This window comes from Grus americana, chromosome 5 (genome assembly GCF_028858705.1).
Source record: "Grus americana isolate bGruAme1 chromosome 5, bGruAme1.mat, whole genome shotgun sequence".
In the NCBI taxonomy this organism is placed as follows: Eukaryota; Metazoa; Chordata; class Aves; order Gruiformes; family Gruidae; genus Grus; species Grus americana.
The window spans coordinates 11,142,402-11,156,457 of record NC_072856.1 but is presented as its reverse complement, the minus strand read 5'-3'; the positions used below and the strand labels follow the sequence as shown (position 1 = coordinate 11,156,457).

At 41.2% G+C, this 14,056-nt stretch overlaps 1 protein-coding gene across 2 annotated transcripts in view; it reads left to right on the top strand.

Moving 5' to 3' along the window:
- MICAL2 (microtubule associated monooxygenase, calponin and LIM domain containing 2) overlaps positions 1-10,627 on the top strand; it is a 178,020-nt gene extending 167,393 nt beyond the window's left edge. For both annotated transcript variants that reach the window (XM_054827869.1, XM_054827870.1), the window contains 3 exons: positions 5,023-5,122; positions 6,359-6,432; positions 7,350-10,627. In XM_054827869.1, the coding sequence (XP_054683844.1) occupies positions 5,023-5,122; positions 6,359-6,432; positions 7,350-7,534 (359 nt within the window). In that variant the 3' untranslated portion in view covers positions 7,535-10,627. The remainder of the gene's footprint in view (positions 1-5,022; positions 5,123-6,358; positions 6,433-7,349) is intronic.
- Positions 10,628-14,056: the final 3,429 nt, after the last annotated feature.

Sequence of the window (14,056 nt, the reverse complement as noted above, 5' to 3'; positions counted from 1 at the left end):
CAGTGGCCATGCTATAGCAACAGCAGCATGCAGGCTCGGAGACCCAAACCGCACAGCTTTCCCCCCGACGGGTGGAAGATAACAGGGATGTTGTCCTGGCCCCAGTCGGTGGCAAGGTGTTCGCTCGCCTGAACCAGCAGTCCCAAGCACCCAGGACTGCGGTGTCCTCCCACCAGCCCAGCCTTACCAGTGCTCCCCAGCATGCGTGGGGTGAAGGTGGGGAGACCTCCCACATATGAACGGGAACCTGGGGGCTCCTGCAAGGCACAGAACGGGGAAGGCAGTGTGAACCGTGCACGGAAGGCACTTGAGGGGGCTGCGGTTCTGTGCTGAGAGGGCTCTGGGGAGCCGACAGCCCGATTGCAAACATGTCTTTACCTCCGTTTTAGAAAGCTGAACCTCGTGCTTTCGTGACAGCAGTTGCACAATGCTGAAAACCTAGATATGTTTTGTCACCTGATCTTGTTGTTGTCTTAGCTAGGCAACCAGCAAAATCTCTACATGCTGGCTTTTTAATGCCGTATTTCTTAGCAGTTGTTGCCCCTATTCTAACACTGAACTAATCTGTTCAGCAAGAGACTGTTTGTCCAACCTTTTGTATTTATTAACTAATTTCCTATAATTGATAGTGCCAACCTATTTAAAATGTTATTTTAAAGGCTGGCATATTTTTTTTTTTTTCCTTAAATGAAAACATAACTGTTTATCAAATGACATCCACCTTACCGCATATGAGACAGTCTGCTAAAAAAGACTTTGAGGATTTGGAGTGTTAGCTTTTTTCTTTACTGCTGATTTGTATAAGGGTGGATGTTTTTTGGAAACATCAAAAATACAGAAGGACAAGAGACTTCTAGGTCTTGGGATAGACGCTGAATACCAGGATAAATGGCCTAGAGCCACCTCGTTTTTGCTGTTTTGACAATCGCATTTCCTAAAGAAGGCTGTCTGCCAACAGATTGATGCTTTTCATTCTCTTCCCATCCTTAGTAATTGGATTGCCCTCATTAAGGTGAAAGTACTATTTTTTTTTCCTCCCTGTTGATTGTTTGTGTGTAGGTGGCCAGTTACAAATAGGGCAGATACTGAAACGTAGGATGTTAATGTGTCTTAATAACTCTTCTGGTGCAAAAGCATGAAGGCGTAAGTTTCCCAAACAAAACGTGAGTGCTTTGTTGCTTGTAATAACATACATGTAATGATGCAGGAATGGGTGAGTTTAACATTCTGTTCAACCGTTTTAAAAATAATGGGCATTATTGTTTAATGAATGACCAGTGTTTATTAGGTTAAGTTGTATTTAAGCAGGTCTGCGCTTATGCAATTCAAGTGATTTAATAGGTATTATTAAGGTAATTAGAAAACGATCACAGTTCAGCAATAATATTGAGCTGCAAAGGTTGTGAATAACCAAATTTAGAGACAGGCCTGCAAACACTAGTCTTCAGTGACATTTACGCAACTCTCCTTTAATAATTCTCTAAGCCCAGGATGAATGGCCCCTTTGTTAGGGGGAGTTATTCATTAGCTCCTCAACTGAATTAGAAGAGAACATGCGTGGGTGTGAAACAACTGCCATGAAGACTGATGAGCAAAATGAGGCTTTGATGATCTTCTAATTGTAGTGACAACAATTCATGCATTAAAAAAAAAAATAATATCAGTCCTATGAATAATTTTTCATGCCCCTTATTCCCTTTATTCTGGTTCTAAATACCAAATAATAAATCACTGACGTACCGTCACTTTGTTTTCCACTGACATTTGTGGAGGCTTATGGAGATCTTCTGCCTACGAGAAAATACAGAAATAAAAATCTCGAAACACGTTTTCCACTGAAATTAGCATAACCGATCAGTTGACTAAACAAATCATGAAGAATGATGGTAGAGAAGAAAGTCTGTGTTGAGAGAATGTTAAGAAATCTCTCCGTGTTTTGGAAGGTAAACAAATATCTGCATGTGTTGCAGCTAGTTTTTTATTTCAGAAGGAGCATACCCAAGGCTTCTCAGAACTTTCCACAGGGTCAAAAGAGATCTGCTGAAAAGCTGTAGGAATAAGGAATATGAGGTTTAGCTGGTCCTAAAAAGGCACAAACTGGCCGAGTCCCCTTTGCTGCGTGACTGCTGTACGGAGACGGAGGGACAACGTAACGTCACTCTGGAGAACAGAAGGTTGAGGTTTTGAGAAGAGTGTTCGGTAAATGCTCCTCTACAGCCTGTCGTTCCCTCACAACTGATTAATATAGACCTAGCCATGATATAATTAGAAGAATATCTGACTTTCAAATGGGGATCCAGGTTAAAGGAGACTTGGGTAAAGCAGAAGGAAAGTTTTGCTTTAGCAATGCTGTAAGAAAAAGCCTGCATGGCTCACAAAACAAGCACACAAACTGTTTTCCCTCTAACTTTTGAAAAGATCTGTCGTACTGTGTTACGCAAAAGACTTCGTTGGCTTGTTCTGCCTTTGGAAGGTATAAAGCTGTCCATAAGACTCGAATAACTATTAACATTATCACTAACAAACTTTTGAAAAGCTCAGGGAAAAAATGCCCCTGGGGACAGTTGGGGGGCATTCTGTGGGATACAGGAGGAGGAAAAACAAGAGCTGTTTTTATTTCAGCTTGCACTGAGGATTTTGCTAAAATGAATGGCATTTTTGCAAAGTGCGTTAGTCTCTGCTTACCTCAATCAACCTATAATACATGGTCTTTTATTAGACATATAGAGATTTTAAAGTGCAAAGAGGAAATGTTTTTAAAAAAAAGAATATTTTTGCATAATCAAGAAAACAGCAAAAAGGCAACAGTAACCCTCTGTATGTGTGCAGGACACATGCATACCTGCAATTGCAATGTTTTTACTGACAGTAAGATAGATCAAATTTTGGTGATAACTTCTGATGGTGGCATACGAAGAACTTAAGGCTCAATGCTAATGCTGCATCCCTGCATTGGATCTGTGAGAAGCCACTGTTGGCACATCCCAGCAAGAACTGCTCCAGCAGTCACTTGGAGAAGGCATCTTTTATCACCACTTGCTGACCTGGAAGATCCCACAGGAACACATCCATTACTGCCAAGTTTTAATGGAATCAGGCAGAAATCAAACCAATATTGCTCTGCCCTCTCCTGCTGCTTTATCCTCCCGTTTTATGGTAACTTCAGATTGGGGTCAAATCCTGACGGGAAATCACAGAACTGCACCCAAGCCATCCCATCCTTGGTGCAAGGGGCCCGTGCACTTCCTCCGATGCTGGCAGGAGGTGACCTGGGCTCTCTGGGATGACAGTGCCTGGTGAGGGCATGTAAATAGGCTGGTGATCCCAAAACACTCAACAATTTCCCTCCTGCTCAGGAAGATTGCTAAAGGGCCGTATCGGGCAAGATCATTACTGCCTGCAGGAGACGGGCTATCAGCTGCTGTTCTTGAATGGCATCACATCCACTTTGACATTGAAGTGAGGGACAGCTGAAGGAGCAGAGGCAAGAGGGTAATTCCTGGGGCCAAGGACTAAGTGTGTTTCAAAACGGCAACAGAAAGGCATCTGAAGCGCTGCTGAGCTGTCCAGGACTCTGGCTATCTCTCCACTTGGTAACCTAGTTTAGTGATACTCTTGTAACTGTCATCTCTGGAGCTTGAACCTGAAACCTTTGGGCTTAAATTTCAGTGCACTCAGTCATTTCTGAAATAAAGGTGCAGTCCTCTGAAAGCAGGAGAAATCACATCAGTCTGCATCCACAGAAAATAGCCAGGCTGGTTTACGGGGATTTTATGCTTGATGTCCAGCAGCGTGATGTAGGGACTGAGGAGGAGAGCGCAGCGTTCCCCAGCCTGCCGGCGGCACCTCCTTTTGCTTTATCCCAGGTCCGGCTGCCCCTGCCTCCACGTAGCGGGGTGTGCAACTACCACGTGCTGAGGCAGGAGCACAGGCTGGCTGTTGGGTTTATGCCTCTGAAGGGGTCAGCGCGTCACCTACATTGTGGCCTCAGCCTGGAGATACTTGCTTCCTACAAGTGATCGCTATTTTGTGGCAGAAGAGGGTGGCTGGGCAGAGCAGATGTTGTGGGAGGTGCGTTTGCAGTGCCATCGCTGCTGCCGTAATTCTGCATCGAAGGGTGGTGAAGTGGTTTTGTGAAGAAAATGAATGGAAAATGTGAGGCAATGAGTGTGTTAGAAAGGACAACGAGGAAAAGAAATACATATGTGCTCTGACTTGCCACTTGGAAACACCCAGGGGTTCTCCATTGCTGCACATTTTTGTACAGATGGCATTTTAGCAGCAGTAAAGACCCTCACCTGGTGAAAGAGAAATCCGTCGTCCTCTTCAGCAAGGCAGAGTCAAGCGGTGAGCTATCTGGGAGAGAGACCATCTCGTGTTTCATGTCTGTATAGTGCCTGCCAGTGATACCCTGGCCCAAAGTGTTACAGAACCACCCAGTAATAATGGATGTGTCCTGTCCCACGGCCTTTCCCAGCATTCAAAGCAGATGCAGATTTAGAGGCCAGTTGGCAAATGAATGGAAATTTGTAGGAGATTTGAATGTGTCTGATGCCCCCTGGAAGCAGGGACTGAGTTCATACTTGCCAGGATGTACGTCCTGAAGTCTGATTGTGTTAATAGGATATCCATTTATACATATAGTTCAGCTGTTGGAGTCCAGTATCAACAGAGAAACTATGTTATCAAAGGCAGAACTAAGAGAAAGAAAAAGTGCTCATGAAAAAAAGAAAGTCTAAATGATTATTTGAAAGAAAAAACGTAACTTCCAAAACAATAGTGTTTTTAAATATGATGCATCTAACTGCAATCAGCTACAATATTCAACCAAATGTAGACAAGAATGTTATACCTGTTATACCCGGACATTACTGATGTAAGTTAGATACAGCAAAAAAAAATTCAAATCTACATTTGAACTCAAGTAGGCTTACAAATGAGAACTATTTAAAGTGAACTTAAGTGGTAAGAGCTTTGGAAGGAAAGCTGGTAATGCACACTTAACTCTCCTATTTTAAACAGATTCAGGCACAAAGGATGAAACTCAGATGCTACATGAATGGTTTGAGCTGGTCCTGGAGAAGAATAAATTAATGCGTTATGAGTCTGAGCTCCTGATTATGTACGTAAAGACAAGCATTAGTGCTGACGATGGGGAGGGAACAGGGGAAAAGTGTACTCGCGTTACACCTGAACGCCTTACTGCGAGCTGCAGTTTGAGACTGCTGTGGAATAAACGTACCCAGAGTAGCTACAATCTGGTTTGAACACAGATTTCCAGTTGTCCTTCTCTCTCACAGTGATTCAATCACTTCAATCCTATACAATGCTCTAAGCCAGTTTAGCGTATAGATGCTCTCCCTTTATATAATGCGGGTCTAATGAACACTGAGGCACTTTGTCCTGTGGAAGAAAAACAGTCTGACAAGCTTATCTCAGATTTTATTGGACATAGGAGAAAAGATCTAGGAATTCACTACGGCGATGAAACAAGCAGATACGCCAAGCAAATAAAAACTGTCTCGGATGCCACTGTTTGTGGTTGATGGAAACAATATTGGCTGTAGCTCCCTCACCTTGCCTCCTTGGAAATGCGCTCAGCAGATAGGCGGAGGTGACTCTCAGCTATTTTCTCCATTATTTCTGGGCAACGTGGGAAGGCGGTGAGAGCTGCAGCAGTCATTACTCACCCCTGGATTTCACACCAGGGCAGGCTGCTCGGTGCCATTTATCATTTCCATATTGCTCAGTCAGCCCCCAGCGCTGCGTGCAGACCTGCAGCCCAGCCACTAGCTCCAGCCACAACCCAATTTCTCCCTAGCTGCGCTGATCCCGTCAGAGACCAAACCTTTTCTTTCCCCTTCGATCACCATTGGACGTTGTGGTAGCAATGCTTCCTGCTCACACTGTCTGCAAAGCAGAGTTAAAAAAACAAAAGCAGGCTGCTTTTATCACTCCAGGACACAAAATGCTGTTGTCTGGATGTGTTCGCATGCGTTAACTCCCTTGCCTCAGGACCCGCTCCTGTGCAGAGGGCCTGGCAGGGTCCCTCGTGTGTGAGAGCATCCGGTCCTGTCCAGAATTCCATTGTGGGTGCCCCAAACAAAGCACAGCTGGTTAAAGCCTGAAGTGTTGTGATGTGAGAGGGAGCTTAATGTGATACTTAATGTAAAAGGTGGCAGTGGTACTTCTGGCTTTGCAGTGGCAACGTAGGCACAGGTAAAGCTTTTAGCCTTGACTGCCCGTGAGGAGAAAATACTGGATAAACAGAACGCAGAATCTCTTGGTTAAAATAATATTAACATATATGTCTTTGTTGAAAAAACTTGTTCTTTAATGTACTTTTTATTGTATGCAGAGCCCAAGAGCTAGAACTGGAGGATCACCAAAGCAGGTTGGAACAAAAGCTGAGAGAGAAAATGGCCATTGATGGTAAGTCAAAGGGGAGAGTACGCTGCAGACCATGCCCATACGAGTCCCTGCTTGCTCCAAAAAGGACCAGAGTGGCTGAGGCTCTTCCTCCTGTGCTCTTCTGTGAGTGCAGCTCAGCCAGCAAAATGCAACTTGAGATCTTCTCATCTGACTTCCAGTGAGGACAGCTAGGCTAACCTGCCCAGTCTTACACTGAACATAGCTCAGAAGCATTCCACGTGTAATTCCACTAATTGTGTTGTGCAGGCAGGAACATCCAGCTAACATGTGATGATGGGCAGCAATGGAAAGTAATTTCTTCAAGCACCTAAACACAAAAGATGTTATCTGCTTTTATGATAACTGTAGCATTACTGGTTACTGCAGTATTTTGGAACTGCTTTTAGGTTCTTGGGATTACAGTTTGGGCTTGTCCTTTCATTTGGTATTAGAAAAGAGAGCATGGGGAGGAGGAATGCAGGGAGAAGGGGGGTTACATAGCACTGAATACCCCACAATATCCTGTTGTGTTCTAAGCATGTGGATTGTAAGAGGCAGCAGTTTTCAATACATTTCCTGAAAAACACTTTCCATTTTCTTATAGGTACAGCATTTCATAGTTGGGCTTTTTACCTTGTATAAACTAAACTTAAACTCTACTTCAATGTTTTTATAAACAAGTAGTGCTTTTCTTGTCCTTTCCAGTCTAAGTTTTGCTAAAAGATGTACTCTAGACATCAGAGGCCTTAATGATCAACCTTAAATGGCCCAGATGCAGGAGGAATTTTCCCTGAACTGTAACAAGAAAAATATTAACTGCCATTGACTTCATTTGTCACTGACTACAATATTAATACAAGCTGTACAGCAACAGTTAAAATGCAAAGTGTAACAACAGAGTGATCTGGATTTTAACCTCTTGTTTTGTGATCTCTTAGACAGCCTTAAAGATGAGACGGATCTGAATGAGGAGGATGAAATTTTTACTGAGATGATGAAAGTGGTTGAAGAAAGGGACAAACTTGTGTCTACCTTAGAGGAGCAGAGAGTGAAAGAAAAAGCAGAAGACCAGCACTTTGAAAGCATTATGTTATCTAGAGGCTATCAGCTGAGCAGGATTTAAACAGCCACATGCAAATAAACATGATTTCAGCAATATTTGTAATCATGGACATACAATCTTCTGAAAAAGGAAGGAAGGAATTCAAATTTAAAATCAACATATTTGGGAAACATGTCATTTTGTTATCAACAGCTCTTAAGCAGTTCTTTTGCTCATACCGGAGTCATTTCACTACCGGCTTAAAGGATCACTGGAATACGGAATAGGACTGAATTTACCTGTCTGATGGGCATCAGGGTCTGTGAAATTAGAGCTCTGTTGTTTTCTTGGAATTTTATTTTAACGCTGAGAATAGTGTTCCTGAGAAACATGATGACATCATTTAGTATTTTTGAGACAGCATTACTTTCCATCTGTTTGTCTGAATCTGTTTCTGGTTTTGTTAATATTTTGGCACAGCCAACCCATGGTGAACTATTTAAAGGTCAGAAAGCAAGCATCTCATATAAAAATGAGGTTAGTTTTTATTTCTGGTGGAGGAAGGGTTGTTTGACTAATAACTATGTATAAGCACTCATTAAAATTACTGTAAATGCAATGTCAGAAACTAATTTTCCAATATTTTTGAGTTTTAGTGCACTGCGTATTTTTGAACAAGACGTTAGAGCAATATTAAATCCCTACATTTTGTAAAATGGTAAGGGACTATCAAGAAGTGACTACCCTTAAGACTGTTACATGCTCAAAAAAGCTTTTGTGTGTCAAAGATTAAGGTCTTCTCTAAAATATGCTAAATTATAATTTTGAAATAGTAATCCAGACTAACTGCTTTACAATTGCTTGATAAAATACATCACAAATAGTATCACAGAGTGTGATGAGTGGTATAGCAGTTAAAGATCTCCCTGAGAATAATCCTCAAAAAGGCTGCAAAAAATGTTGAGTTTGTAATGTCAACATCTGATAGAAAATGTTGTGTATATTTAAACTACATTCATCTTGCTGCTCAGGAATATATATGCATATTTTTTGCTTAAAGGAACTATGTCCTATCTTTTTTGTACATTCATTTGTAGGTATTGGCAAAGCAGATGTGCAGAAATTCTCCTTAGTATTCGATGTGGTTTAAGTACTTTCTTAAATCTGAGATAATTCTGCAATTCAAGATTGGTGGTATTCCCAGCTGTACGTATGATGCACTACATTTTCAAATTCAAAAAAACCAAGGAGAAACTAAAAGACTGTTTCTTTCTGAATATTGTTTTACCTCGTGCTCTGAGAAGATTTGATGTTCTCATTGTTTCATGAATGGTGCTAATTTGCAGCAGTTGCCTATGGTACAGCCAAAGCTAGGAGCATTCCTGTTACAAAAGCTTTAAACTGAAAAAACCTCTTGGTAAGTACTTATAGGGTAACAGGCACACTGGATCCTGTCACAATAATTTATGAATGATCTTAAGTTTTTGCTGTATTGTATGAAAATTAAAATACTCTCTCTAAAGATAAAACCAAAACTTTACTGTTGACCACAGATAAATAATATACCTCTATTGCTGCAAGGAATATACTATTGTTCTGCAATATTTATGTATTTATATTTATTTATTAGACTGTTTAAAGAGGATAAGAGCGTCTGGTTACATTCGACAGTTTGGATGCTGTCTCTGATAAATGTGTATTTCTAACAGCTATGTATAGGTGAAGCTGTGCATAGTAGATAGCTTTACTGATTTGGTAAATAATTAATAATAAAATATGAAATAAGATTTTTAAACAACACTCTCAGTTACCGTTACTTGAAGGGCTACCCTTAAAACATGGCATATAGGGCTTTAACAATATAATTTGTCTTTCATCGCAGTGGAAAGACATAGCAGAATCCTTGAACGTGTTCCAGAATTACCATCAGACTTTTTTTTTTCTGTCATTCATAGTCTAAGCATGCCTGATCTTCAGATTACATTTTTATTGAGATGGATTGCAGTGATTGATCTCTTAAACTAACTCTATTACCTAAGATTGACACAAAGTAGGAGCAGGCAGGGCAGCAATAAATATTTTCATTTTCTCTGTTGAGATCTGCTGGTATTTCCAGTTTTGTGGAGAAAATTTTTGGATTTTATCACTGTTCCCAGAAGCCTTATGTAATCCCTTAGAACAAGACTGTCCAGAACATCTATCACAGTTTTCCATAGAAAACTGAGAGTCATAATGCTTTCAAGGTGTTTTTAAAAAGTTTTAAAGCAAACTTCTTAGTCCTTTGCACAAGAGGGGAATTCAGCAGAAACCTCCAGTTATATCAGTCAAAGATTGTTTTTTTTCACCTCACTTTTACAATCTAAAAAGTCCATTCTCCTTAGTGTTGCTGCCAAACAAAGAGGAAGAGAAAGGGTAGCCTCAGAGAAACACAATGCCCCTAGTCTTGAGGAGGAGATTGCTCTCCTCTTCCAAAGTCTAACCCACTTGCCCAGGGGAGGTGCGCACATGGCGATGGGTCAGGTTCAGGCTGCTCTGAGTTGTATATAAGCCCTGAGATTTCAGTTTACAGCAGATACCTGTTCGGCTGTAAAATCAAATATGAAAGCGTGCTTTCCTTTTAGCTCCAAAGATTTGAGTTCTTGGGAGTATTAGAGTCAACAGAAGCTGAGGGCCATCAGCATTGTAAGGCCCTCAAAAAATATTCTTTGCTAAAATGATACTTTTTGGGATGCCATGCGGTCATAACATGTGCTCCACCCAAAACTGTGTGTCTGCTCTTGGATGGAAAAACCTGTCAGGCTACTGTTACCCTGCCTGTTATTAAGTACCTCATAAGAGTCGATCCAAAAATGAACTGTGCAAGTGATTTAGAAAAGTTATAGACTCCTAAGTCATTTAAAGCAGGTCTTCGTATATCGTAAGAGTAAAGGAGGAGGGGAACAAAAAAAGAGAAACTACGTGCACTGTTCACAGGTCAATTTAATATGGTTGGCTTGTATTAGAAATGAATTTCAACACTGGTTTGGTTATGAGACTTCTTGCTGTTCAATTTTTCTGTAAATTGACTCACTAACTTATAATAGACTTGTTCATGTTTAAGTCCTTGGCGCTGTCATTGTTGGGTATCATGTCCTGTGCTGGAACATACTGACTATGTCTAAATGGACTAGATGTAAGCAATTTTCTATTTGAAAAAATAAAATTATATCTCACTCTCTGAAGTCCCTGAATCATTTCCATAGTAATTTCTCTCCACCTATATCTACAATGTAATAATATGTGTTTAGGAAAGATCTATAGGTAAGAAATTATATCAGTTTCTTAATTCATATACTGGTAAGTAAATCACACCATCTTGCAGTTCAGTTTCATTTTACAGCTTAGGAATAATGACATCCTGAAGTTAGAGGGCAGTTGACTCTACCTTTAACACAAGAGGTTGCGAACTCCATGAGATCAACAACTTCCTCATTCTTGCATAGGAATTCACCACCTAATTTCCTTAGGCATGATGTACAAATTATAATAGCTCCTTGAAGACTTGAAGGAAAAGTGTCGCTATGTGGATCAATAAGAACTGGTGATCAAAACCTTGATTGCCAATTTCCAAGTTCCACCAACTTCACCTCTATCAAGTAATCTCATTTTGTTGCTTTTTACCAGTGGGAGACCCTGACAGAGCAAGACAACCTGCTGGTTGAGATGAGAGAAGTGGATAAGCAAGATTTGGGCTTACGTTAGTGCCTGCACCGTTGTCCCCTGCTCAATGACTGTGAACTGATTAATAGTTCTCTTCAGAGGATAGATGGACAGCTGCTTCTCTTCAGAGGTCAAGGTAATTTGGGGCATATTTGATCTGAGGTTTTTCTTCTACTATTATGTCCTTTCCCTTCCATCTTGTGTGCCTCAGAGGCAGATGGGTGTGGTGGTGACTCCTCCGATAATACCACACATAAGTTCTCAGGAACTGCACAGGAATTCATTGCCTGCTGGGTTTATTGGTAGTACTTAGGTCAGACTGGAGGACTTGGCTGACCCAGGAGCAGGATGTGGGTAGAAACACCAGGAATTTACTGAGGCTCCTCTCCTGTTCACAACACACACACACACACCCATCCCCTCTTCAAAAGATTGTAGGTCTAAAGAAACTCAATTCAACAAGAAGTTCAGGAAAGGGATTTTCTAAGCCATTATTTGACTCAAGATCAATCCATTTGCCCCCAAGGTAAAGGAATGCCTCACTGATTTTTAGGGTATTTGGCCAGGTTTCTCTGGGCACAGGCAACAACCTTAGAGATCTCATGTTTTGAAACCTCTGCTTTTTAGCCCAATGCATATCTGATTTCAACTAAGAATTTCTCTTTAGTTTAGTAGTCTCTTTCCAGAAAGATACACTCTGTTTTCTTTCTTGCTTGACCAAGTAACAGGATGTGGCTTAGCAAATTGGAGATTCTGTACATCTTTTAAGACTTTGCTACTGCTAAGATCTAGAGTTGTCCCTGCTTGGTTTTGCATGGACCATGCAGTTTTTGCATAGTTTAGCATGATGGGTTTGCCATGTTAGCATGCAAATACTATCCCTGCAGTCTTACAGAGTCTGAATTCACGTGCAGCAAGGTCCAAGTATAAACTTTCTTGTATGGATATGGGATAAGAGATGTGGATGTACGAATGCCAGCCAGGTATGGCTGTGCTTTGGTCTGTTCCCTGCACTGCCTCTTCCTGCAGCGCGCAGAGGTGGCTGCTGCCCACAGTCACATGAAGAGGAGTGGGTCTTCCTGGTGAAATTCAGAAGTGCTTTCCTGCAGGACAAAGCTGGATGCAGCTCATGCTTCCCATGCTCCTGGGGTGCCAGTGTCGGCCATGGCCTTACCTTACCTGAGGAGCAGGTCCCTGGCGTGTCTTGCTCATGGACACATGCAGAAGCACCAGGTCCTGCCAGACCTGTTATCTCCAAGTATTTTGGGGCACTCTCAGGAAAATCCCAGTCAAGGAATAGACATTAAACATCCACAAAGTAACCTGTGTGGAAATGCCTTCTTTTCTAAGCAGGTTCTTTTAATGTGCTGTTAACTGCTACTCAGGGTGGGGTGGGCATGTTCAGCAGTTAACCACACAGAACTGTCAGGTCAGTAGAAAGCTGACCACAAGTACTTAGAAAAATAAAGAGGGTAGACTTTGGTCTAGTTCTGTTCTTCCTGAAGTCTGTGAAATGTGTTACTGCAGGCAATTGCAGCAATAGCAGTAGGTCGATAGACTATTTTTGAAAATTCCCCTTCCACTCTTTAAATGACCAAACGGTCAAAACACTAGAGCAGAGGTACACCTAGGAGAAAAATGTTAGGTGAAAACTCAGACAAATTAATAATTTATTGCATGGCCTTAACCAGCTTGGCTGCTGCAGTGCTCGCTTTTACTAGCCTAGCCCGTGATTGGTGTATCACATATCCTGCCTCTTCCACCTCATTTGGGAAGTAAGACTCTGTGATCATTCTGAGTCCCGTAGTAAAAGAAATAAAACCCAGTTGTGCATGGGCAGATATGGAGGTGAATAAGTATTGTTTGAAGTATGCGTATTTAGCCTTCTTTTATTGCCTGGCAAAAGTATATACAGATCAGGATACAATTAATTTGAGCTACTGGTTGGCTCATCTGTAAGAGCAAGAGTCAGACAGGGAGCCTGGTGAGAGCTCTCATGGTCTGCTCCAGGTTTCTATACGCCAGATGCAGCGGGGCCAGCCTGAACGGCAGCCTGCTGACTACTGTGTCCTGTGCATGGGATCATGGAGCATGATCATGAAAATATTCAATTATCAAATATAAAGCAGAGCAAAAACCTAGCCAAACAAAAATCCCCAGTGAATTTATAAGCAGATTTTATTCGTGGTTAAAATACTGTATAAATAAGAGGCATTTAAAATCAACATTCCTGTATCTGCCATAACTTGGACCTTGTGCCTACCTATAAGGCCTTTTGTGCTGAATGCAATATTAATTTAAGGTCATATGTCCATATATATTCGCAGATCAAAAGGAAAAAAAGGTAGCATATGTAGTTCTAAATTTAAGATCCAGGGTAAAAAAATATGTTGTAACTATCCTCAAAGAGAAACATTCAAAGTGGAAAACCCCTGCAATAATATTATACCAAAAGAACTGCAAAAAGGTTCTGAAAGAAACCCATAAAAAAACCCCAGTAAACTTGTCTGTCTGTTGCTTTAGCATTATTACTTAAAAGACACAGTATTTGTGTTTCCCGATCTGATAAAGCTGATTTTAAACTCATTAAATTTAATTTAAAATTTATTTTCTCCTTGTGATGTGAAACACCCATAGCTCATGAGGCTATTAAATAAGTAATACTGTATTTGTCATTAATTTACATAATTTACATATGCTGAGTGTAGTGAAATAGGAAAGAAAGATGCTAGCTCTTTTCAGCTATTTTGTGTGAGACTTGGCAAATACACGTTGAATTCTGACTTTCGTTACCGTTCGTGAGGTATCTGGCTTGTTCTTTCTGTCTGTACTACAAAACGTAGTGGTACAAAGGCAAGTGCACTTGTGTTTGCCAAAATGCTGCCTCTTCTGCTGTGCCCACAA